The sequence below is a fragment of the Amblyomma maculatum genome, chromosome 1 (genome assembly GCF_055883805.1).
Source record: "Amblyomma maculatum isolate TAMU_Amacu chromosome 1, ASM5588380v1, whole genome shotgun sequence".
Taxonomy (NCBI): domain Eukaryota; kingdom Metazoa; phylum Arthropoda; class Arachnida; order Ixodida; family Ixodidae; genus Amblyomma; species Amblyomma maculatum.
The window spans coordinates 119,884,278-119,910,294 of record NC_139344.1 but is presented as its reverse complement, the minus strand read 5'-3'; the positions used below and the strand labels follow the sequence as shown (position 1 = coordinate 119,910,294).

Genomic DNA, 26,017 nt, shown 5'->3' with positions numbered 1-26,017 from the left:
TCTGACTGCCACTCCACGCTGCAATTTTTTGTGTCTTGTGACGTTCAAGATAATTTGATGTCTCCTTCTATTTGGCTGGGTATGTGATGTCATTAAACTACTGATGTCACTGTCGCATACCTTATGATGCCATCGACTTATCTCGGTGACATCAAACCTGTGATCTCAACCAGTAGTCGAGCAGGTTTTTGAAATTTTTGTTCATTTTAATCTTTTTTCTTCTGCCACTAGATACATTCGATTTTCCAGTCTCGGACTACTTGCTGACAGGTCTCTGCTTCTGCTCTGACAGGAAGCAGCGTGATGGTCACATGACCTTGCGAGCCCCCTCCAACTTTGCTCGTCGCACTTAGCAGACTGAACTGAGTCAGCTAAGCAACTGAGCAGAAGAACTGAGTCACCACGACTCAGTTCTTTCGCAGTGACGCCACGCGCACGTTTATCTTTTGGCGTACCTGTAATATTGTAGATAACAAAGGCGCGAATCAATCTGTGGTCTTCGCGAACGGAGTGTGACATGCCTGAATGGAAGCGTTTTGCAGACCTCAGTTTGGCAAGGCTTTCTTGCCGTCGCTGCTCGCAGTTTTTCCAGAGGCCTAGCTCACTGAACTCGAAAGCAGAAGAAATCGTTTGCAAAAGCACTTGCAACAAGCGCTAGCTGCTCCAGCACAAAGCGGTTCGCTTGCGACGCTTTCAGAAACTGCGCGTGAAAGATCGCGGAACAGGTGAACTTATGGGCAGCACGAACAAGCAAGCAAGTAGTCCGGGATTGATAATCGAATGGACCCACTGTTCCTTTAGTGCCCTACAGCGTCTACACGAGCCTGGCGTTTAAGGTGGCGGTCCCACTCCAGCGGTGAAGAGACATTTTTGGTGATATTCATACGTCTACTGTGCCTCACTCGTTTAGTTTATAAATGTGGTTTTAATATCTTTGTAAAGCTTATCTCTCCTTTCGCATGGTGCATTTGGTTTAAAAATAGCTGCAAAGATGTTTAAGTTGTAAAGAAAAACGCAAAGGTAAGAAACGGCTTTTCAGCTCTACTTGTCTCAGGAAATGCAAAATTGTGCAAAACCTTTTGCACCTAGAGAAAAACCGTTCGATATGTTTAGAGATTAGATGTTAATAAACAAAGTTAAGCATTTTTATTGTTGTGTATAGCTTAGTTTATTAGCCACGCGCCTTTACAAAGTGCATAAAACAGGTAATTGTATATAAAATAACTTTCAAGATATGCATTCTGCTGCAGAGATTTTTTGCACAGCTGGAGGCCGTGCAGGGTTTGCCTTTTCCTGAAAATATCAGTTCTCTGGTTCATTTAGTGTAAAAGTTATTTGTGATCAAAGTTAGCGTTTTTTGTAAAATGCTAAACTGTTCAAGTAACAAGCTTTTGGCGGTGCTGAAATTTCGCGTGGAAAAACTTTACACTTCGCTGTCAGAGGATAAGCATCGGTTTTGCTCTACGACTCTCGAGGAATGTGCATGGTAGAAGAACAAATGGTAGCGTAACTCCCATAGAAGCCTGCGTGTCGACTCTGAGCGAGGCTTTAGTCTCCCAGCGCCCCCTGCGAACTGTGAGGCACAACAATCACGTGACGTTGCTTGTGACGTCACAGGGACGTGCTTTTGGCGGGGAATTTGATCGTCTTTTTACTTTTGAACGAAAAACAAGGCCAACAACGACGGAGGCAGAACGATGCTCGGATAAGGCAGAAAAATGGACACCGTAACTGTTCAGCCAACTTGACATGGATTTCTACAGTCAAGTTTTACGTTAACTGAAATGTTACGGCATCTTTAACCACCTTATCATAGCATCGTTCTGCCTCCGTCGTCGTTAGCCTAGTCTTTCGTCGCGCGTCATGTAAACGCATTCTGGGGCTTATTTCTTCGGGCACATTTGTGAACAAGGGCCTTCAAGTGAATTCGGCAAGCACATGGATAGAATCACATGGCTTGAGGCATTTCACTAAGGGCATAAATGAGTGAAGCTGTGCTGCATAGAAAGCCAGGCTTTATTAATTCACGATTACTTACATAGACGCTTCACGACAATGAAATCTTTAAGTGTGGGAAAGCGACCACCGCTCATTCACGTTCTTCATGAAGTCCTCGTGATAACAAAATATCCTCAGCGTAGGTCTCCTAACGAGACGCGGTGCGATTATAAAAGGGCAAAAAATCTTGCTAACAAACAAAGTACATATCAGTGTCAAAGAACAACAAAAACAAACGAACGGAATAACTAACGCTAGCGCTAGAACGCCAACCTGTAAGAGCTTAGGTAAGCAATTCAAATTGGGATTACTAGTATTTAGAAGCTAATGCGTCTGAGAAGTCAAAATATCTACGATATAGCTTTGCTCCAATAAATCTCGCCCTGTTCATGATTCCATTATTTTACTCGCGCTTCATTTGCCACTGAGAGGAGTCAATGTGAGGTTACAAATTTACAACTTATGCATTTAACATGTTCATGAGAAAGATCCCATTGACAATAGGAACATCACTGTAATAACAGCTAAAGCACGTTCAGCGAACGTTGGTGCGGTAATAGGACGCAACAAGCAAAACACGCAGCAAAGGGAGCGGAACGGAAGGTTTTGAGCAATGCGACACGCGTCTTGGGGGCAATAAAATCTCACCTTCACCGCTCAATTAAAACATGCAGCGATACGCCGCTCATGCAGACGTGTATCCGTAAAACAAGCCACCACTTTTGCGACGTGCCTGGGAGGCAGAGCTGAGCCGCCGAGCTGTGACGCAGCATTGTCCCATCGTCCGGAAATGCGCACATGCAGCGGCAATCAGTTTCTCATCGAGCACAGACAGTCTTAGCCTTGCTGTAAAGCTCTACCACAACTAGCATAATAAAATACTGACTGTTTGTTACAGATAACCCACTCTGTACGCAGCGCGCAACGATGAACGTTGAACCGGGGCCGATGACGCACCCATCCCGCGCATAAAAAAAGCTTTGGTCTGAGCCATATCTGAGCTTTGGGCAACTACGCAGCGGATAATAAGTGGCCGAGAGAGGCCGTTAGAAACAAGTTAAAATATTATTAAAAATGTGACACGTTTTTTTCTTACGCAAGAAACAAAAACTGCATTCATTCCTGAGCGAGAATATTATGTTTACTTTCTAGTTCTTTGGAGTTCTGGCAGATCTTATTTTCTGTGCGCTAGTAATTTGCCTCACAGTTCGCAGGAGCCCTCATCATCGAGTTGATGCCGCTGGCAGTAGGCAGCTGCACGCGCTTTCTTCCAAGTTGCGCGACCAGTTGTACATTGACCTTGGAATGTGCACGGTCAGGGTGATTTCAGCTAATTTTTTCGTGGTTCGCTTGAAGCGCGCGAGCTCTTCATGAAATTTTTAAGCACGATTTAAATGCTCCATGTTTTGTTTTCTTCTGTTAAAGTTCCGGGCTTTCCTTCCTTTATTCAACTGGCAACAATTATCAATTACAAAGTGTACAAAAAGCAAATAGTAAAATAGCAGAGCCATGTGCGATAAATTTAGTAGGTAGCGCCATCTATGAAATGTACGTTCAATAAGAATGTCACAGTTCAGAAAAATTACGAGCGTGGCACTACAAACACGCTAAATTGAGGGGTATTTACGAGAGGGTGTGATGTTTCTACAACGTTTTCACACTGCCCTTTCCATCCAGCGAGGGACATAAACACTGGCGGGTCGGCAGGGTCGGGTCGAGTCGAACTCCTCCGGTGCACGGGTGGTTTGACTGGTCCCAACCCTGCTACACAAAGTATGTAAACGCGGTCGACTTGAGTAAGGACATAGTAGAACGTCTTGCGACAGATTAGTCACGGAGGGGGAAATCCAAACAATGGCTGGGGTATTGTTTGGGTCTCCCCCTCCTTTCCGAATCGAGTCTCGCGACTTCCGCGAATGGACCTTTTTCCAATAGGACACCCTTCTTGTGGGCTTCAGGCAAAGTACTATTGACGGGACGCGTTGCCAAGAATTTGTGCAATCTTCCAAACGGTAGTTGAGTGTAGGGCTGCTCTTGTCTAGCCTGTGTGGAGACGGGTGAGTCATTGTGAACATATCCCCCCCCCCCCCCCCCTACAATGACAACAGGAAGCTGGCGAACCTGACCGCGTCTTCTCTGTTGAGGCAAGCTGCGGGAGGCCTAGAAAATGCTAGCACTGCACGCAATTATTGTGCAGCAGTTTGTCGCATTGACGAAGGGATGTCGTTTCCTGGAAAAGGACATGCCGCAAAGTCCTCCCCCTATTTTCGCATGGCATCCCAGCGAAAATGGCGTCCGAGGAGGCTGCGCGCATGCGCAGCAGCGCTACTTGAAAAAGATCTATTGTCAGTGTACACTTGCCTGCTTCGTGATGTATTTATCGCCTCCCATTCAGTGTGTAATACTGTTAGTGTGCCAAGCTAGTCTTCAAACGAAACGCCGCCAGCTAAAGCTCTCGCGCGTGCAGCTGAGGTGCGCCCTGGCTACAGCGAACACTGTACCCCGGCGAAATATGCTTCCGGTACAGTACAAATAGTGGCTTTCGTTACTCTTTTCTTTTTTTTTTTTTTTTTTTTTTTTTTTTTTGTAGCACACAGGAGGGGGTATGCTTTTGTTTGGCCATAGCCTCCTAGGAGGCTATGGTTTGGCAAAAGCAGGCATTTCGCTGCTCATGAGGCTGCCTCGCACGAGAAGCGAATAACCGCTAGTACACTCAACACGGGGAAACCGATGAACAGAGAGGCCTCTTTCCTTCCCCAGAAACGGCTAAGCGGAATCAGCCATTCAAAGAACAGTGCTGTCATAATTTCAACCTACCAGCTGGGCATGCATCCAGACAACGCGAAATCTCTCTACATTCATATCGAGTCAGCCTAGCTTACACTGAAAGTGAGGCGTTGAAGTCTTGCGCGTTAGAGGGTTGGTATCATGCAATTCCTCGAAGGAAAAATAAAGCTTGATGCTATGGAAATTATCGAATGAGGAGTAGAGGTTGTTACGTGCCGCATAAATTTGTTGCATGATATAAAGACTTTACGAGCTCACAGCAAAGATAAAAGTGGCAAAAGAAATGCTAAAATTCTGCTTAGCTCTGCAAACTCATAAGAAAATGCATCGGATGCTAAACTGTAGTTTATTTACTAGTATCAGCCCAAGTACATTGCTGTTTGTTTATTTTCCACATCTTAGGCAGGACTGGAAAAGAATGTTACAAAAATGTGAATAAATTTAACTTTGCCGCCGCAGTTCCGTTCAATCATCGTCAACTACTCATGCCCTTAGTCCAGCCGAGGGAGGAACAACAACAACAACAAAAAAATTGGTTGGCAGGGTCTTAGCAGCTAAATGACCCGACCTCGGTCTTCTGTGCTCAACGTTTCTTCGCCACTTCCAATTTCTTTTGGACGGACTTGTTTATTTTATTTGCGCGATTTTTTGCTAAACTTGCTCTTTTCATTGTTTCCCTGAGTGACAAAGAGACGTTAGCGGTCGGAAACAGCGGTCCTGTGTACTTCACCATGCCCGTCATATTCCGTGAGGATGGAAACATCGACATCGGTTTTGGGGACTCTTTGCAGCAACCTTTTGGGTCGGAAATCATAAAAATGGTCGTTTTTAGGCTTTTCATCATCACGAGCGCAGAGGTGGTTTCGTAGCTTTAGTTCCTGCTCCTTTGTCGTTTCTACTGGTTTTTTTTTATTATTATTTTTTCTTCGAAGCCTGGCTGGTAGCGCTTGTGCCCCGTTTCACTGCTTCTGTTTTCTCTACAACAGTACCAGTGGAGGAGGGAATGTGCTGGCCACTCGTGTCTCATATTCGCCGGCTACATTTTGTTGCTACAGAAACTACGCCTCTCGTGGAGCATTTGTCATCGCCCTCAAACTCTCTTTCCCAGCCTCTCCCTGACCTCACCGCCTCTGCCTTCCTTCATCCTCGCCCTCACTAATTTTTCAGTGCTGATTCTCCCTCACCTCACCGAGTCAAATCCTCATAAGGTGAAGGTGCGGACCCCCTCATGAGGATGCCCATGTATATTAGAGTCAAGCGAATGTGATTTGATTGTGAACCTCTAAACGATCGTGACTAAGGGGCGCCGCGGTCCAAGGTTCGTGATGGAGCTAGGAGCGCTCGAAATTCGCATTTGACCCTTTTGAAGGCGTGGTGGAAAACTCGTGGCGATATTTGACGAGGTTAGGTAATGGAGGGAAGGCATGACTATTATGATCAGGGTGGATGTTCGGGCGAGTTGGTTCATCGTCAAAGAAATACAGCGCTTTTGAGACATGGACAAAAAAAAAAGAGAGAGAGTGGGCAGCACGTGCGCTAACTTTCAACTCAATTTTATTCAATGCGTTATAGGATTTTATACACTGTAGGAGCATACACAAAACATGATACCAGCATGCTATCGCGACGCACGTTACCACATAATCGCACAAATAATTTTCCCAAGAACTCAGTCTCCTTCGTCGAGAGTGATATCGAAGGATCGCCTTGCACATCTTTTTTCAGCTCTCGTTGTTTTGGCTTATACAATCTCGCGTCTCAGTTTTTCTTTATTTCTGCTTATGAGTAGCTTGCAGTCTGAAGATGGGGTGGCATTCAGATAGTGACCCGCAATATTACCTCTCTTGTTCTCAACGTTTTTGTTTGTTCTCAAAATCTCTCACTTAGGCACCTCCCGGTCTGCCCTACGTACACCTTACCACAAAACAACGGTAAGGAATACACAACGCCCTCCGCACACTGAACAAGGTTTTTATTGGGCTTTTTTTGTGCATCCTTGTTTCTTGAGGGCCAACGGATCGGTCATCCTACATATTTTCGTTAGTTTATCAGCAGCTGAAAACATAACGTGTACATCTGCTCGCGGACCGATTTTTTTTTCTTTCTTTTTTTTTTTTTTCAGATTGTGCGATATCCGGGAAGATAGGGTAGTACGGAATTTTTCGCGCTTTTCTGCTTGGCTTTGAACTGGCAACTGTTTTGTAACGAGTAGTGTTTCTGCCGCTTCAGAGTGCAAACTCATAAGCAGAAATAAAGAGCAACTGACAAGCGAGATTGTAGAAGACAGAAAAATAAGAGAACTCGAATGTATAAGCGATCCTTGTATATCACTCTCGACAAAGGGGATGGAGTTCTTGGGAAAAGAGAACCCCCCGCCCCCCATGTTAATTTTTGCTACGAACTAAAAATAAGCAAGGACGACTGTTGACTGAAGTTCAGGTAATTATAGCTATATTATCATATTTGTAATAACGTTTGATAAAGGGAAATTCTGTTGTTTGCAAGAGCTGGCAGTTCACACTCCAGTCAAGGAGTGTTCCGGTCCCTACTATATCTATGGCATCAACAATAGGGAGCTTCAGAAAATGGGGACCCTACCGCTCAGTGGCATCGCACGCGCCGAGTGAGTGTACACTGGACCTGCGCACTTGCGCCCCGCTATTACTCTATCCCCCTTATAGATTGGGTCCTCGTATTCTAAAGCCCCCTAATGATCACTTGATTGCACAGGGCTAAAGACGAGGATTAAAAGAACACAAGACAGGCGCCGACTTCAACTAAGGTTCATTGAGGAAGCCTGCAAAAATATATGTAATTCGCTTTTCCTTTTCACTGGTACTAAAATTGCACTCTGTAATCATGTTGACACCCTGTTTTATTTTTATTCAGTCAAGCTAGCCTACTGCAGTCCAGTCCAACCCCCTCACGCTCGGCGGGTAGGAGCAATCGGGTTCGTGGCTCTACAGCGGAAACTATACTTCGTCTCACAAGATATCTGCAGCACTGCAAAAAGCAGAGGAGCCCTTGCAATTGTGCTCCTAAGTGCCTCTCGCCTATGCGCATTATAATAGAGAATTGTGCTCCTACTGTCACCCCCCTCCCCCCCCCCCCCATCAAGTTGGGGGGCGAGAGGCGCGTAGGAGCACAATTGCCTATTGTAGTGCGCGTGATCCTGATTGTGCAGGGATGCCTCTGCCTTTGGCAGCGCTGCAAACATCTTGTGAGACGAAGTATAGGCAGTAGAGGGAAAGCTCTTGTCCCGTCGTCAGTGCGATTATTGTTCGAAGTAGCGGTGCGGTGGGGTGAAGAGGGAATTGAATGAGGCAGCCCCTGCTATGCAGGACGGGGACAAAAGCCCACCCCTTCTCTGCCTGGACGCGGCTGTGGAGCCACAAAATCTTTGAAAGCCCACGTATGCCACCATAGCCCACGCATCAACAAAAGAAAAGCCTTAGGTAGCGCAGGCCATGAGGGCTGGTTACTCAATTCCTTAGTCATGGATTAGTGGCGTAGCCTGGTGGCAGAATCTGAACTACTCTCAAGATGGCGACCGTGGAACCGCCACCTTAATGGTCGTGTGCTCGGCTGGGGATCGGAGGATGGCGTTTTGACGCCTGGCAGTGACATACGAAGTGTCGATGTGAAGACGTCACGAAGGAAGTAACTTCCGGCAACACATTTTTGGGCATAACTTGTATAGTAAGGCTTTTTGCCAGACCTGGTATTTCGAGTTTGCGTCGTTATCGTAGTGTCGCTATCTCACGTGACCTCGAGCCATCTAATTGGTCGAAACGCCGAAACTGGGTGTTGCCACTGCGGAACCGGAAGAGATGGTATCATGTTTCGGCGTTTCCACCAATCGGGTGACTCGAGGTCGGGGAGATAGCGACACGATAACGATGCCAACTCTGAATACGGGCCCTGGTTGCACCCCACGACATTTTACTCGCTCCCATATAGTTAATACTCGTACACAGTTCAGCTCTGCATAAATGGGAAAAGGCTAATATATATCCTAAACCTGCTCGCAGAATCTAGGCAAACATTATATGGACTCGCAGATGCTTTCATGTTTTCTCCATGACTGCTGCTTTCATGTTTTCTCCATGACTGCTTATTATCAGTGTTGGAAATACCGGAACGAACGAGCACATGGTGACTCCCGACAGCTGCTAACACTAGTGCCAATCAATGACCACATTTCATTCTTGCATATGAATCTGATGCAAGCAAGCAGCTGATGCCCCCACCACGGCCGCTCAATGGAGGCGCACTTGGAGTGGCCTGTCGCGTCGCCCGGAAGAGCCGTATTGCGCCTGGTTTTAACATCGCCACCGCTCCGTGACAAGTTCGGGCGGTGAGCTGCGCGCAGCGGCTGTGGCTGTATCGTGTTAATCACCCATCAAATGTCGTTAAAACCAAAGCATTAGCATATAGAAAACATGAAAAAGGGAAATCAAAATCCTTAAGCCATCTGAATTGTTGCAGGGCAAAAACTATTTTTCATGTTTTTTATATGCTAATATTTTGGGTTTTAACTACATTTTTAATGGGTGATTAGCGCGATACTGCGATAAACAGGACACAAGCACCCCAGCAAATGTCGCCAAATACAGCCTCCTAGAAGCACAGGCAAAAGAAACCAGTCGCTCAAGAAAGTAAAGCTCACATTCTAACGCATTCCCCTCCGCAACAATGGCATTTATAGCCTGTGAATCTTGTAAACAAAATGCTGGAACCTAAAAGCAGAGCAGTACGGTGACTTTCAATAACGCTGTTGGCATCGCGTTCCAGATTTCATGCCTACTTTGAGCCTCATCCCACGGGAAACGAACTATTTTTCGCGATGGCACACGATGATACAGAGCACCCTGGTATGTCGGGTGCTACTGCGCCGCGCTCCCATCTAGTTTTCAACCCGGTTTTACATGCACCGTCTACCCTTGGCGCCTTGTATCCTGCTGCTTGGAGAATGGTTGCCATGGGATAATCGCACCAAGTGACCCTGCTGCACAGGTCTCAGACGCACTGTTCTGCTCAACGCTTTCTCCTTTTGACGATCCGTTACGATGGCTTCGGTTTGCTGCACGTCATTCCTGCTTTCGCGGCACTGTTGTCTATTGAAGGAGTTGTGGCGCACTCTAGTAAAAGTAATTTCGAAAAGATATAATTACTTTTGCTGCGAAGTTACTGCCAAAGAGTTATTCATTACATTAATAAATTACCAAACCGAAAATTTATTTCAGTTACACATTACCGTGAAAAGTAATTAAATTACAGTAATTTCATTACTGTAATTCAATTACTGGCATGTCTGCGTCCGCGCCAACGATACGGTGGATCTCTTCCGCCAGCGCCAGAAGAGCGTGCTAAGATCTATTCTTCGCTTAAACGATAAGCAGACAGCAAAAAAAAAAAAAAAAATCTTGCGGATCTCTGACTCATACCGTGTTGTTGATAGCTGCCAATCAAACAAGTTTCTCAACACAATCAGCTGCCACTGGTGCGGCGCGCGGCTTTACGTCTGCACGCTGGCTCCGTTGCTGAGGCGTCACCGCAATTTAGATCTTTCTTTTACCGATGCAATGGGATCGGCAGTAAGGCAGATCCAAAGCGCCGTCGGTCTGTGCGCTGTAGTCGGATATGCCTTCGATGCGAAACTGGGGAGATAGCGCTCTGCGATAGTGCCAGCGGTCGGCGCCGCTTTCATTATGCGCTGTGAATTTCTCGTCTTCGTTCATGGTGCAGCCGAGAACGCACGTTTTTCGACGTTTTGCTCGACGATACGTCTTGCAAACTATGTTGCTACGACGGGACGGGGATACGATGTCCCTGTTGTTTCGTTGTTTCAGTCACGCAAGAATGTGATGACAGTGGCTGAAACAAGGGAACATTTTGACATAGTGCAACAAAACAGGACACCGATATAGAACAGAATTTAGATAAGGCAATCTAAACTGCCAGACGTACGACCTGATAGGAATTTTTGGTTACAAGAGAGACCTTTTTGGGGTCCCTGGAGTGTCTCTGGTAACAAAGTTTTACTGTTACTGGTTTACTGGTTTGGTTTGGTTTGTGGGGTTTAACGTCCCAAAGCAACTCAGGCTATGAGAGACACCGTTGTGGAGGACTCCGGAAATTTCGACCACCTGGGGTTCTTTAACGTGCACTGACATCGCACAGCACACGGGCGCCTTGCTTTTCACCTCCATCGAAAAGCGGCCGCCGAGGCCGGGATTCGATCCCGCGTCCTTGGGAACAGTGGTCGAGCGCCGTAACCACAGCGCCACCCCGGTGGAGTGTTTTACTGTATCTGTATGTACCGCTTTCGGTAGGTGCCTTTAGTGTTCATTCGCTGTTTGTGTGCACAGTTAACATTGAGACTATAAAATATAATTTAATACATGTACCGTGAAAGATACAAGAGATACATCCTCACAGTTAACTCTAGCGAAATCGGCCTGCGGAAGCGGAGCGCAGCCCTTCGCGGTCGCCCTGGCCGCTAGTGCTGTTTCCAACAGCTGCCGCCATGCCAAACGAATGGTATACAGTTTGCTGGCGCGCTCAAAAAAATAAAAATAGCACCAAGGTGTCGGATAGCTTTCATGAGCACCGCTAAACAGCACTTTTACGCTGCCGCATCGCAGCATCAACACGCACAGCACAGCCCAACATGGCGTCAAGGGGAGCCGGTGCGGACTTTTCCCGTTTGGTTCATACGGGGCGCCACCATCAAACTAAGATGGCTGCGCCCAGGCATCGAAACGAAAATCGTCTATAGCAACCAACGTTAATAGAAAGTTCTATTAACGTTGATAGCAACAACGTCGTAGTTGCTATTTGCGGAACAGGTGGCAGCATCGGGCCACTGCGTATATACAGAAGCGCAGCATTGCGTACTTTCGCAAATTGCTCGAGCTGCCGTCTTTGGTTCCCTATTGTGCAGCATATCGGTGGGAGGTCGGTAAGTTGCGGTAAACGCTTCATCAACGGGGCTGTGATGCCCTCCTGCTTCCAATCAGCTTATCTATTTCCGCCGTATTTCAGAAGTGAACTTCTGGCGCCCGTTCCTCGATCGTCGTCATTGGCCCAGTTGGCGTTGTCGGCATGACGTCGCAGTCGTTGTCATCGCAGGCCAACTACCAGCCTATAGGTAGACCGTTACAGCGCCAAATTCTTTCTCTCACGGCTAGTAGGTAGTAGATCGGAGAGATTGAAATATTATCCCCGCATTTAAGAAGCAGGGAACAGGGAGGAGAGGCTCGCACAACCGGAATGGGGCTGCCATAGGGTTGCGCACACTGGCCGCCGTTCACGCCGTTCCCAAGGTGGAATTCACGGAAAAGCTGCCAGATTAGTCACATTTATTAACCTTACTTATTGTGCGCGAACTTGACGCACTCGGCGACTGCGATCGTGCACGACGATCGCTCAGCGCTTTAGCCTCTGGAAACGGCCGCTGTTCACTCGGTGCTCTTCGCGCTGTTCACCAGGATTCGCTAGAGAGCGTGCATGTGCCGCGGCGCAACATGTACATATATACCTAGGCTTCCTGAGATTCGCAACAGAGCGATCATCAGCGTGCGGATATTGTTTGTGCGTTACGTGTGCGCTGACATTACTTCTGTCACACCCATGAGAAACTTTTTGTTCTCGCTTCCACAACTTATCTCGGCGCCTATTCTAATTCAATTACTATTATAATTCATTTCAAACTAAAATTCCGGGTTTATTTCACAGTTTTCAATTTCAGTTCTAATTTCATTCAACTAGAGTTTTTTAACGTTCATTAAAATTTTATTTCTAAACGTATTGAAATTTCAGATCGGGTTCTAAATGCATTATTATTCCAGGTCATCCTCTTCTTTCAGGCAGTCTTCCTTTCCTTGCCTGCTAGCCTAACTGCATGATACGACGCCCATGACAAACGTCGAAAGCCTGGTTTCCCTTCATGGATTATGTGGATTAGTTGTACTCACGTGTATATACTTGAATGACTATAGGAAGTATGCACATGCACGTCATTGTGGCGGCCTTTGTTGGGTGTATGAAGCATGACAGAAGGCTGCAGGCATATCTAATCGGCTTAATCTGTTTCGGCTTGCACTGCAGAAGCTGTGCTTTGTAGCACAAAATTGCTCCCGTGACGTCACTCAATCAAGTTTTATTTTCCAGTAGTCACACACTGGATGGATGTCTGGGGCCCTATTTTCGACACACATGGCCACCGTTCTGCGCCATGTTGTTTCTCTGATTGGTTGTCAAAACAATCACATGTTTCAAATCTGTGGCGCGAAATTGCAGTCTGTCGAAATGGCTTTTTGCGGTGACGTAAAAATGACGTGAGCGTGAAAACGAATTTTTAGCAGTGCTATTCATGACGCCTGGATGGTATACGTAAGTAATTGTGGAGCGAAAACGAAGGTATAGATGGTAGAGAGGAAATAACGTACGCTTGTATAAAGAATGGGGTGAAATGAACTGCCCACTGTCGAGAGCCGCCTCCTGAAATCTGATTGGCTGACGTTGTGTGGCGGGAAATACGTCATGTATAAACACAATATGATGATGTCAAAATGACGTTTCATTACGTAGAGGATGTGCTGCCATTGCTGTAAATGACCAAAGTTCGGCGCCACATTTCGGACCACTTGAGGCGACTGCATAAAAAACATGGCGAATTTAACATGGAATATAGGCGGGTGTTAGTTCACCGCAGTTTGGTGAATGGTTAAATAAAGCCAGAGTCCTTCAAAGCATTGAAGGACTCTGGTAAAGGTGAAAAATTTGGTGTAATTGCAGGAAGCGCTGAAACGACGCCATAAGGGTAATTTTCAGCTGCGCAACCTTTTAGAGGATCAATAATCAGGACACAAATTTACAGCCGCACATGAGTCCTAGCTACCCTCCCGTTGCAAACGATTTGCCCTCATATAGAAACCATCGATCCGCGCCGTTGTTGCCAAGCGCAGAAATGGCGGCCTGCCAATTCAAGCGGTTGATCTGCGCGAGACGAGGCATTTCATAAAACACCGCGATGCTTTCTAATTATCTGTCTGGACAGTTTGTGACCATGAGGAGGCAAACGGTGCGGTGGCTGTGCAAGAATTTTGCGCGACAAGCAGCGAGGGATCACCAAAGACTGCCTTAGACGTCGGCCCTGAACATGCTGCCTTTTTTGTCTAGCGCTATGCACTGACTTCAATGTTAATGAATTCAAGAACCTTCTCACGAAGGGGACAATCGAGCAAAAATACTGACAGCTTATATTTTAATAAAGGAAAGTATGTGCCATTTACTTGGCACATGTTTGCTTGCCACATATGGGATGTGTTTCATGTAAAGTCTTGTTTTGATATGCATGCAGGCTTACCATTTACTTATATTTAGAAAAAAAAAAGAGTACTCTAGAGTACGTTATGACGATACGTTCTAATCATATGATGTTGTTAACTGGCATTTTGTGTTGATTGCTTTCTTTAATACAACCAGAAAATAATCTCCCTTTATTGATTTGCATTTTACCGCTTCGACAGTAAGGAATAGGCGTGCGCGGCGCCGCCCTAGCTTCATACCACGATTTCCTCAGTCACTTTCCGCTTTTTATTATTCTTTTATCGCCCTCTGCACGTGTACGCGGTAGTCTGGGCATCGCCTAGTTATCCTTCCTGATATTCTGCTCTTCTGTTTCTGTGTCTCTTTCTGACACACACACACTCACTCTCTCTCTCTCTTCCTTCCTCCATCTCTCTGCGCTGTTTTCAGCGTTTTACACAATCAGGTCGACACACGATGTTATAAACTTATGCAGACTTGCTGACCTGACGGTATAGATGGTCATGACGAGGCTGTTCGAAAAAGGTGGGCAGCACAGCCAGCACCAAATAGTCATTGATACTTCGAGAATGCGAGCGTTGTCCTTGAACATAAACCATGCCGGCTGCGCGGGCGCCTCTTCGTCAGTGCTGCTTTCCGCTCCCATTTTGCACCACCCCACTGCGAATATTCCATTGCCGTTCTTGCTCTTCAGCTGAAACTCACGCAGCCTTTCCGTGCGTAGCTGATGCTGAATGTTCGGCCGAACGTATGTTATGACATACTAATACCGCAACGCCACAACATACTTCACTCGCCTCACTGCAACCCGAGGCTTCCGAATCACGGAATGCACCGCAGCGTATCGGTTCCTGCAGGAACACCGTCGTTTTTCATAATTGGCGCCAATATACAGAGCAGCGCTTTCTTCTGAATGCGCAACCCGATTGTGTGCTTACGTAACCTGGCACCGTCCTAATGCACAGGTCACGCGTACGTCACAATTTGAACAAAATGGCGAATTGTCGAAAATAGGGCCCCTGGGCTAAAAGCCTTGACAAAGGCTTGACAAAGGCTTGACAAAGGCCCAGGAACCATTTAATGGCAGCAGACGGAAACTGGCAAAACATGCGATAAAAACAATAGAACAGAGCAGACGTGATGAAAAGAACATACATATTTGTCTATGAGCATACAAACATGCAACAAAATCACGTGATAAAATATAAGATGCACATGTTAAAAACACAAAGAAAACATAATTAATGCGGCAAGTTTGGACCACTGCAACCACATGACTGCCCTGATTACGGAAGCCAATTTTTTAGGACTTTTTTTTTTTTTTTGAACACCAACGCTGGGACCTCCGGGTTGTATTACTAACGGGGCTTAAGGCGTTCGCCATAATAATCATTGCTGTGAACATCCCCGTGAAAAAAAAAAAAAAAAAAAAAAAAGTGGCGGTCCTATGTTTATCCAGAGTCGTCATCATCATCAGCCTGACTATACCCACTGCAGGACGAAGGCCTCTCCCATTTTCTTCCAATTAGCCTGGTCCTGTGCTAGCTGCATCCACATGACTCCTGCGAATATATTAATCTCATCCACCCACCTAGTTTTCTGCCGCCCCCTGCTACGCTTCCTCCCTTGGAATCCAATTGGTTTCTCTTAGAGATTATCGGTTATCCCTTCTTCGAACTACATGCCCTGCACATGCCCATTGCTCCTTAATTTCGACTAGAATGTCAGTAACTTGAGTTATTTATTTAACCCACTACGTTACACCTACCATTTTCCGTTCCATATGACCCTCTGCGTTGTCCTCAACTTAACTAAAACCCTTTTTGTTAACCTCCATATTTCAGCCCCATAGGTCAGTACCGGTAGGATGCAACTGTTATACACTTTCCTCTTAAGTGATGCCGGTAAGCTGCTAGTCATGTTTTGAGTACCTTCCAAATGTGCTCCATCCCAATCTCGTTCTCCTAGTTATTTCTGTTTCGTGGTCCGGCTCTGCGGTCACTACCTGTCCTAAGTAGACATATTCGCCTACCACTATCAACTATTTTAAACTGCTGTTCCCAGGCTCTTCAGCATTACCTTAGTCTTCTGTATATTAATATTTAGGCCTACCTTACTGCTTCTCCTGTCTAGATCATTCATGATCAGTTGCAGTTGGTCTAAATATTTTAATTACATACCAAGGCGATTTCATCAGCGAATCGCAGATTACTGAGATATTCACCTTTATTAATTAGAATTTTATCACTTCCTTTATGCAGAACTATGGTTGCTGTGCAGCCACTATAGATATCTTCCAGTACTTTCACATATGGCTCACCCTGATCTCGCTATGCTTGCATGGCCGCTGAGGTTTCGACCGAGTCAAATGCTTTCTCGTATAGTCAATGTTATTTATAGGGTCTGGTTATATTTCGAGCATTTTTCTATCACCTGGTTTATAGCGTGGATATGATAGATGGTAGAGCATCCTTTCCGAAACCCTGCTTGATCATTTGCTTGATAGGTTGTCCTGATCCTATTAGCGATTACCTTGGCAAATATCTTGTACGTAACTGATAGTAAGCTGATTGGTCTGTAATTTTTCAAGTCCTTAGCGTCCCCTTTGTTATGAATTAAGATGTTAGAGTTTTTCCATGATTCCGGTACTTTCGATGCCATAAGGCATTACGTATACAGGATGGCCAATTTTTCTAGCACGACGTCCCCTTCGTCCTTTAAATCTGTAGTTATGTCAGTGCATACATCGGATTTTTGCCTATGCCTAATTTCTTCTTTACCGCTTTCAGGCTACGACCATTCTTTAGAGCATGCTCAATTCTCCCCATGTTATACTTCCTTATGTCGGCCACTTTTCGCCTATTCATTAGCTTTGATATATAGAGAGTCATTCGCTCCAACTCGCAAGCATAACATGCTACCGCCTGATGGTTTCAGGTAGCGCCTCGTATAGAGAGGCGCTACCTGAAACCATCAGGGGGTAACATCCTATGCTTGCGAGTTGGAGGCGCACGAGAGTAACTTCTTCCGTCTCAGGCAGCAGACGAAGTTAGAGACTATATAGTGCCACCATCAGGTGGCAATATATTTAGAAAAGTATGACAGAAAACATGTATAAAACGGCATAAAAAAACTCTAGAGATCACTTTGGACCGCTAAAGTGCGAGACTAAAGCCATTATAGCCTGGTGGATCGTAGCCCTCCATTACGGCACCCCTCTTTCACTTCCACCTCCCTCCCTTCGTGTACGGCGTGGTTGAGATACTGGTGCCTTTTCTGTCCTGCAAACCAATTTGAAACGCCGCTGATGCCTTCTGTGCTGCATCTATTTATATATAAGCTCTGCGGTGCGGCGTTCGAGGAAGCGGCAAATGAATGGCGCCGCACGGACGCCTGGATCGGACGCCCGGATGGATCAGCTTTCTATATGCGTGAATTGGCTGGTGACGTCATGACCAGTTGTGACGATACATCGCGCGCCCTTGTCGAACACTATCCAGTGTTCCGTTGATCCCATCAAAGTTTACCGGCGTTGTATAACTGGTTTACAGGAAATGAAAGGCGCGGAATCCCTGTACTATCATCCTCATGGTAAACAAGGAGAATTGTGATGTGCGTTCGCCAGGCGCGGCGCAGTTGGTTAAAGCCCTCGGCTGGAGATCCAAGGGATGGAGGTTCGATTCCCGATGGAGACAGGATATATTTATTGTTCACTATATACATTCCTTCACGACCCCGGGTGTCATGGCCGATGACTTCACAATCTCGCGGTATCCCGCGTAATCTCGCGAAGTGTGACACTTCTCGTGACCGGACGAACATGGTCATGGCCGCGAGTATGAGCTTATAAAGGCTTTTGGTGGCATCAAGGACACAATTACTGCTTTAAAACATTTATGACAGGACAGACAAGCTCACAGTGGAAGTGCAATATGTGGACAACACTTTGTCTTCGTCGCATGCTGATTTCGCTGCGGTGAACAGTGTTCCAAGTTTCTTATTAGACACAGTCGTTAAAAAAGCAGGTAGAGTATGTGAAATGAAACAATATTCAGTGGCGAGGCACTACTTCACTTCAAACTGCAGCAAGACCTTGTCGTCTTCCACATACCCGTTCACGTCCAGGAAGTTTGCCTTGAGGCTCTTGGTGCTCAAGATGGGTTCTATGGACGCGTTGCCTGGTCTTGCATACCTCTCTGTGCGACCGGTTCTTGTGTCTACTACTAGAAAGCGGATCTTCTCTTTGTCCTTTGGGTGAAGGATGCTGAGCGTGAACTGCTTCGCGATGGGCCACTCGAGTAAATCATCGAGATCTCCACTGCGCACGTAGGAGGAGGAGCGGAGCACTAGTTTGCTGGCGGTTTTTTCCAGAAGAAGACCGGGAACAATGACGTAGCCAAAAAAGGTGGTGCGAATGTTAATGTAGTGATCTGTCGCCTTGCCTGTAGCAATGGCCCTGGTCTTGAGCTCTGACCATCTTTCAAGATGCCACTGCACGGGAACAGATTCTGTCAAGCGCTGGCGCAAAATATGCTTGCCCATGTTCATCAAGCGGTCGATCCTCCTGCCTACGGGATCCTCGAATAGATCTTCGTCGCCCATATAGTGTAAACGTCCCCGAATAGCGTCAAACACCTTTGTTACTTGTTGTTGGATTTGGTTCCTCATGGCACCCCATGCAAGGCACTCTTGTTTCATTTCTTCCCGAGCCTCTTCACAGACCTTTAAGATGAAGGCCAGGTCTTCGGGCTCGTGTTTTCCGAGCGCATCATTTACTTCGTCGATTCCTTCGCAAATGTTTTGCACGAAGCGACTGATAGAATTTATGTAACCGGAAAGTAGCAACAACAATGCCTCGTCGGTAAGATGGGCGGAGGCGGAAGTTGGTGTTGTTGAGAACGAGACGCCTGAAGTAGTAGCTTGTCTGCTGTCGCTCCCGGCGTTGTCTTGCTGGCTTAAACCATATTCGAATTCGCCATGCGAGGGCGCAGAACTGTCGAAAGCTTGTAAAGGGTCATCCATTCCGGCTTTCCCTGTCTTGCTGCTGTCTTGAGCGACAGTAGTCAGTCTTTCAGCACCCGAAGATGCGAGGTCCCCTGGAACTGTACCTGTTTCCGGTGTCACTACATTGGCCATCGGCACACCGGAGCCTTCCGAAGGGCTTACGCTTCCCTCCTGTATGTTGGTCGCGCTCGGCTCAGCCTGCTGGGAACGTACAGTGTCTAGCCACTCTTGCATTGTACCTTCTAGATATATACACGCTTTCTTTATCGCCTCCAACGTGTCCTTGTTGCGGGACGCAGATAATTTATTTTGTACAGGTTCGGGGCACTCGGTGCTTGAGCTTACACCACATGCTACAACAGGTGGTTTGCAGCTGTCGTCCATAGTAGATTGCGTTGTGCTGCAACTGCTGGACGGTTCATTTTGGTCGGTCACTTTCCCCGGTTGAAGGGCCTGCGGGATGTGCGTCTCTTGATCGCACGGTTTTGATTCGATCTCTCTGCGGTCAAGGTTTGTATGTTGCTTATGTGTGAGGGACCTCTGCTGATTGGCTGCGTCCAGAATTCCGGAAGCCTCCGTGTCTTGCCCTTCGAGTTGTCTCTCGGTTTGCTTGGCTTCTGCGAGCGAGGCTTGCTTTGCTTCCTGGGGTAGGTACCCAAAAGTAGTGTCTGGGCTGCAACCCCGTGCCAGATGAGCCACCACGTTTCCGTGAATAACAGACTTCTCGCACCTAATGCAGCTAATTATGTGGTACTGACAGTTCATCCTGTAATGCTCCAAGATCTGGAACGATGGCCCTGATATCTCACAGCCTCTGTTAGCGTTCCAGCACCGGATCTGCAAGTGATAAAAAGACGTGCAACGCATCATTTTGTTTTACGCTGTCTGCTGAAAGCGCAAGCATTTTGAGGAATGCTGAGTACGAGAATGCTGTTACAAGTTCCATTGATCCTCATCTACCTAGTCTTTATTCTCCGTACACTTGTGCCTCCAATGCAGGACTCGAAGAGGCGTTTACCCTCTGGGATCTCGACTGGGCGCTAAAACTCTAGCTAAGCGGAAGTCAGGCCCGCGTGAGGACCAGATTATGTACACACTCATTCGAAACCTCTCCGACAAGGACAAATAGCATTTTCTGAGCAATATAAACTCACGCTGGGAAGAAAGCACCCTCTCAGCATCTTGGAAACAATCACTTATAACCCTACTGTCAAAGCCAGGCAAAAAAACCTGCGCTTCAAAGCGTCCGCCCAGTCTTTCTAACATCATTCATGCCTGGGAAAAACCATGGAAAGATGGTGCTCAATCGACTGGAGGCTCCTCTTGAACCCACAGATTTCTTCCCCCCTTAACAATTTCGCTTCTACTCAACTCTTTTTCCTTTGCGTAATGCCTTGATAACCCTTCTCATTATCTTCTTTTCAACATATGCTTGCTTCTACCGGCTGTGTTCTAAAGAAGTACGGCTACCTCACTGCATTTCCCCGCGAGCACACGGTCAAGTTCCGTCTCCTCGATTCTTTCTCCGATCCTTACCTTTTCCCCTCGCGCGTGGTACTCCTCAGGGCGCTATTCTGTCGTCCAACCTTTTTAACCTCAGAATGGCTCCCCTATTTCTAGCGTCTATTCCAAACCTAAAACATACATTCTATGCAGACTGCACTTCTGGGTCTCCTGGAGCAGTAGAGGAGACCCTAGCGAGGTATCGATGTCGTCGTTAACTATCTTGATAAAGCATGGTTATTTCCACCACCTGAAAATTCCGAATTGCTGCTGATTGCAAAAACTCTATCAACGCCAACACAATCATCTAATCGCTCTCACAAGGACAGGTCACCCCATCCTTCGCGTATCGCCTGCCAAATCCTTGGGATTCAACTAATTGGAAAGTCAACTAATCAGGCCAATGTTTCTACAATCATGTCTACAACCGTTAAAGTTTGCAATCTGCTTACGCATATAGTCCGTCGCATTGTCAATAAGCACGTCGGACTAAGCGAGGGTCAAATCTGGCAGCTTGTCCACGTATTAGCACTCAGCAAAAGTTTCTGTACAATTTCATACCTTACTCTAACCTGTCACCAAAAACACCAGATTGAGGTTGCGTTTCACACATTGTACAAGGCTGCCTTTAACGTCCCTGTACATACTTCCACCGAGCGTCTATACTTTACAGGGCTGTTCTTGCCCCTGGGAGCCCTCATACAGAAATATCGAGACCGGCAAATGATGCGTATTTCTAACAGAATACAAGGACATTGACTGTTTACTCAAGTGAGAAAGGCAGTGAAGGAATGACACATACCCTCGGTCCTTACCTAGATCCTCCTGCTACAGCGACTCTAGAGACCTTACCAATAGTCGCCATTATTCAAGACCTCTCACTAACACTCCCTAACTCTTCAGGATATATACCATATACGCTGATTCAATGCAGGCTATACGCGCCGTTCATACGGGTCGCATTCCTAAAGAACTACAGGATGATCTACACAGAGCTCTTACTAAACTACGCCCCCACACTGTCACACTGGGGTGGATTCCTGGTCACGCTGGAATCCCAGGCAATGAGATATAGTGCATCGCCTCGCCCGCGGACTTCAGCAACGGGCGCCTGGGATTCCCTGGCCTTATCCACTTACGTAGAATCCACTTCACTAAAAAAAAAAAAAGAAAAAAAAAATCAATCTTCAATAAGACCAAATTATACAGAAACTCTTCGTACACTTCATTGCTCTCCCGGATAAATCCCTCACTACCATGCAAATACGCATTCTTCGGCGCATACGCCTAAATACACTCCTTACTCCTGCCCGATCGTTTCTCTACAGCATCAAACATTCTCCCGCAATGGCCGAATTATTCTGAACCCTATGCAAAGTTAGAAAACTGCATGTTTTCCTGCCCTGTTGCAATATAGTCACCTTACTTTCCACGCCCTTCTCCCTCAGTGTGGCGGGCTTTGTTAGCCTCCGACTAGCTGAAAGACCAGTTGGCCTTGGTGACCGTACCAGGACATTCTCGACGCATAATAGTGCGTTTCATTAGATTTTTTTTTTGCTCCTCCTTCCCCTCCTATTAACACGTTTTAAAGCGAAAGCTAGGAGAAACCACGTGACAACCATGACGTCATTGAGCCGCAGCTGCGCTGAGCATAGAGTTTATATTATAGTGAACTATAATACTATAGTTTATATGCTCCGAGGCCGCGCGCTCGCCTTTGCCTAGTCACGTGATAGTCATGACGTAACTCGGCAACAGCTCCGCCGGTGCCGCCGCATTGCAACAGTTCTCGACATTGCCTCGCCGATGAGTATAAAGTGGCTTTGCTGCCGTGTTAACGGCAGCAGTCGTCATCCAGTGAACGTAGCTCGCCGAGGTTTAGCAGAGTTAAACCTGTGCCTAATTGTAGGCATGGGGTTACTAACACACTTGCATTGAAACCTTCGTCTGCCAGAAGCATGCCCGTGAATTTTCAAAGCTGCGACGCCACCGACAGACAGGCTTTTTTTTTTTTCTTTTACTATACGGTCATACTAACGCTCCCGCGTTAAAAAAGTGGGTGTGGCGAGTCAAACACGCTACCCCTACGCCACCAATTTTTTTCATTATTGCCAGCTGCAAAACTTCATTTTACACACAAAATTATACGCGACCAACACAGAACATGGGTTAAGAAACCCGCCAACCTCACTCTCGGGCTGCATGATTCATTAAAAACTTGCGCATGTGCAACAGTATTTCCATTCTCGGAAGCCACTGAGGCACCGGGTCCTGTGACCCGAACAATAACACTGCAGACGTATTCGCGAAAATATTGTCTTATTGTCCTCGCATCAATGTCTGCGTGGCCGAAAATCATCCTAGATCGCCAAATACTGTGCGGGCCTAAAACCATGATCATACTCAGTGGTAGCTCATCATTTTCAATGTGCAAAAACCTAATTCAGAAAGCATCCCCGGTAGGTTTTTTTAATCGTTCGTTGTAGATTGTCCCAAAAGAAAGCAAATGTGTTTTATAGTTTCCGGCTTGCGGCATACGAAGCAGGATTTCCACAAGGTAAAAAAAACTTTCTAAATACTTTTTCACTTCAAGTGTATTGCTGTGGAGCTTGAAAACGTTTGCGCTCCCCCTGGGGCAGTCATACTTTTTCCACGTTTAAGGACTGAATTCCATATACTTGCACAGTACAAAGATCTGTACAATGGAATTGGAAGAAAGACGTCGTACAGATCCTTAAAGTTTCTTTCCCCATACAGCAGACAAATATTCCAACGAAAATCTGGTTTGCAAGACACGACATGCCATGCAAACTCCTTTAGAGATGCCAAATTCTGCCTTGCCTGGTCGCCGAACTTACGACTAAATTTGGAAAGGCTCTGCTCACAACTGACCGGACTTTTCGTGGCACGACCGCTTTTCGCCTGCTCCACCAAGTCAGATCCTTTCGACTGGGTTAGAAAGCAGTATGTTATGGCAACAAGCTGGTTGATGTTGTGATAGGGCATAGGGATCCTTTAAGACCATCGCGTTATATGCCCAGTTGTGAAATCCAGCGTTGTAGTTATAGCTGGCAGGTTATAGTTGATAGATGACATGGCCGGGTAGTGATGCGGGTTCTGCGACGTCACGACACCATATGACATGGCAGGAGATGCCAACTAGGACTAATCCTGTGAGATGGGTGGGTGAAAGGGGAATCTAATATTTCAGACCCGTGGGCGTATTCCTGGACCGCGCAGGCACGTCCGTATGGTTTGGTTAAAGCGCGGCTTTATAGGTGTCTTATGTCGAATGCTAAGTCCGGACTGTAAGGAGGGCAGTAGATTGTACAGTAGCGACAAATTTGGCAAATGAGTTTCCAGGCCGGTCTGAGCACCGGCGTTTCCTCCATGCTGGCTCCGTGAAGGAAGAAAAAAAAAAGAAACAACTCGTACAAGGTAGGAACGCATGCCCTTGTTCAGCGGGTGTGCAAAACCGTGCATGGTCACCCCGACTGTATTGTAAAGTTTAGAGGTCCAGCAAAAATGGGAATGTAATGGTTGCAAAATTTCAATAAACTGAGTGTATGGTGCTCGAGAAAAAAAAGCATGACTGACATTACATTTCTGACACCCCACGTATTTCACGAGTGACTTTCTTTTTTCTTGTGCGGTTCAACGAAGAAGCCGCCGGCGCTCGCTTCTAACGTCATCATTAACGCATGGAAACAGTATATATGATGGCCTATTAGGACTTGTGGAACAAAACACGTGGCAGTGTTCGCCTTTAACTCATTACAGCGTGCACCTCAAAAATGCAGTTAGGCGCCACTGTGCGACGCCTGCATATATTTTATTATGGGTGGAATGTGTCACAAAATGTATTACACCCATCGTTTTTCTTTTATGGCGTATGCGGTTCAACGTTCCAAAGCACCATCGGCTAGAGAGATGCTGCAGTGAAAAGCTCCGCTAATTTCGACCTCCTGGAATTCTTAAACGCGCGCCGACAAAGCACAGTACATGAGCGCCTTGCTTTTCGCCTCCATCGAACCGTGACTGCGGCTGCAGAGATCGAACCCGTGTCTGGCGCCTCTCAGCGGGACAGCACTTTTATTGTGCTTACTGCTGTTTAGAGTCTTCAAAACAGGCTGCACATTTCGGTAACATTGGATGACTACACGTAGGCGGCCTCCAAGTGCTGAAAAGCGCCACCATGCCGCCAATTAAGTCACTTCGTGCAGGTAGGGTGTAGTGCAGGTATGCCAGTGAAAACTGTAGGCGGCAGCCGTCGCCATCGTACGCGACGTGGTGAGAAGCGTCGCTTCACGCGATTGTCGCTTCACGGATGGGGCTACTCTCATATTTAACGACCCAAAATAAAGCACTCGGTCTCAGGGGAATGATATGTTCAGATCGTTTGGGTACCACGAGGCGGTTCACTCCGTTCGCATTACTCTTCGGTCGCCAGGTTCCTGTGTAACAACTATGACAATATAGTTTAACGTCTTAATCACTTTGCGCAACGCGTTCTCTTGAGTTAAGGGGCCGAGGCAGGGCAGCCTTGTGGCCTTCGCTTACGTATTTTGAAGCCACGTCCTGGCTACTGTAGGTCATTCGGGCGACGTCCTTCTGCCGGAATCGCTGCGCATCTAGCACACAGGTGGAGTTCCTTGCCAGGCACTGAGAGTAGCAGCTGTCGCAGACAATGTGGCAGCACGGCAGCATCCGCGTGTTCGCGCTCACCACGCCGCAGTAGGTGCAGTACCGGCTCGGGGGCAGTGGCTCCAAGAAGCATGTCTGTCGCCAGTCCAGGTCACTGTCGAAGCCGTACATGGTGTAAGTGGGGTCCGTTCTCTCCGCCGCCGATGCCATCTCGTCTACGTCAACGTTGGTGGAAACTCTCTCTCGTCTTCCTACCCTTCCGGCGCCTCACGGTGTACCCTGCAGCTGTACAGCGGAAGGCCGGTGCTATCGGCTACTGTCTCGCGTTCACAGTAGCAACTGCTGCTTGACAAAGGGGCGTTCCCGGCAAACAGTTGTTAAAAAAGACGAGCTGACTACAAATCCGATATTCTACATGTGCGCACGCTGGAGCGTATTCAAAAAGAGATTAAGCGAACGCATGATAGTGTGCGCCAAGGGGGACACTATTTTTATGCTCAGATGATATATTGATACCGTAGGAACAAAACGTTAAAGTACACATGATTGGTGCATATAAAGCTACACATCGATATTAACGGCTAGAAAAGTCTCAAGCCAGCATCGTCACCGTGCTGTCTGCGCGAGGCTCGTGTGAATAGTTTTTTTTTTTATATATATAAGCAAAATGACAAGTGGTTTCGTACACTGAGTTCGTCACATACCTTTGCAAAGTCAACGAGAGAAAAGAAGATATAGACGAGGA

The 26,017-nt window shown here is 46.8% G+C and overlaps 1 protein-coding gene across 1 annotated transcript; it reads right to left on the bottom strand.

Moving 5' to 3' along the window:
* Window positions 1-17,810: 17,810 nt before the first annotated feature.
* On the bottom strand, window positions 17,811-25,728 carry LOC146203721 (uncharacterized). The gene is made up of 2 exons (XM_084588887.1): window positions 25,189-25,728; window positions 17,811-19,962 (listed from the first exon to the last, which is right to left on the bottom strand). The coding sequence occupies exons 1-2, from the start codon at window positions 25,480-25,482 to the stop codon at window positions 18,187-18,189; spliced, it is 2,070 nt and encodes a 689-aa protein (XP_084445013.1). The 5' UTR covers window positions 25,483-25,728; the 3' UTR covers window positions 17,811-18,186.
* Between the last annotated feature and the right edge of the window lie 289 nt (window positions 25,729-26,017).

Bases quoted from the DNA above. Each gene is read 5' to 3' on its own strand.
- LOC146203721 (XM_084588887.1), bottom strand. From the start codon at position 25,482: ATGGCATCGGCGGCGGAGAGAACGGACCCCACTTACACCATGTACGGC. The intron at 19,963-25,188 runs GTAAGCGAAGGC...TATCACTTGCAG, and splicing joins AGGACGTGGCTTCAAAATAC to ATCCGGTGCTGGAACGCTAA.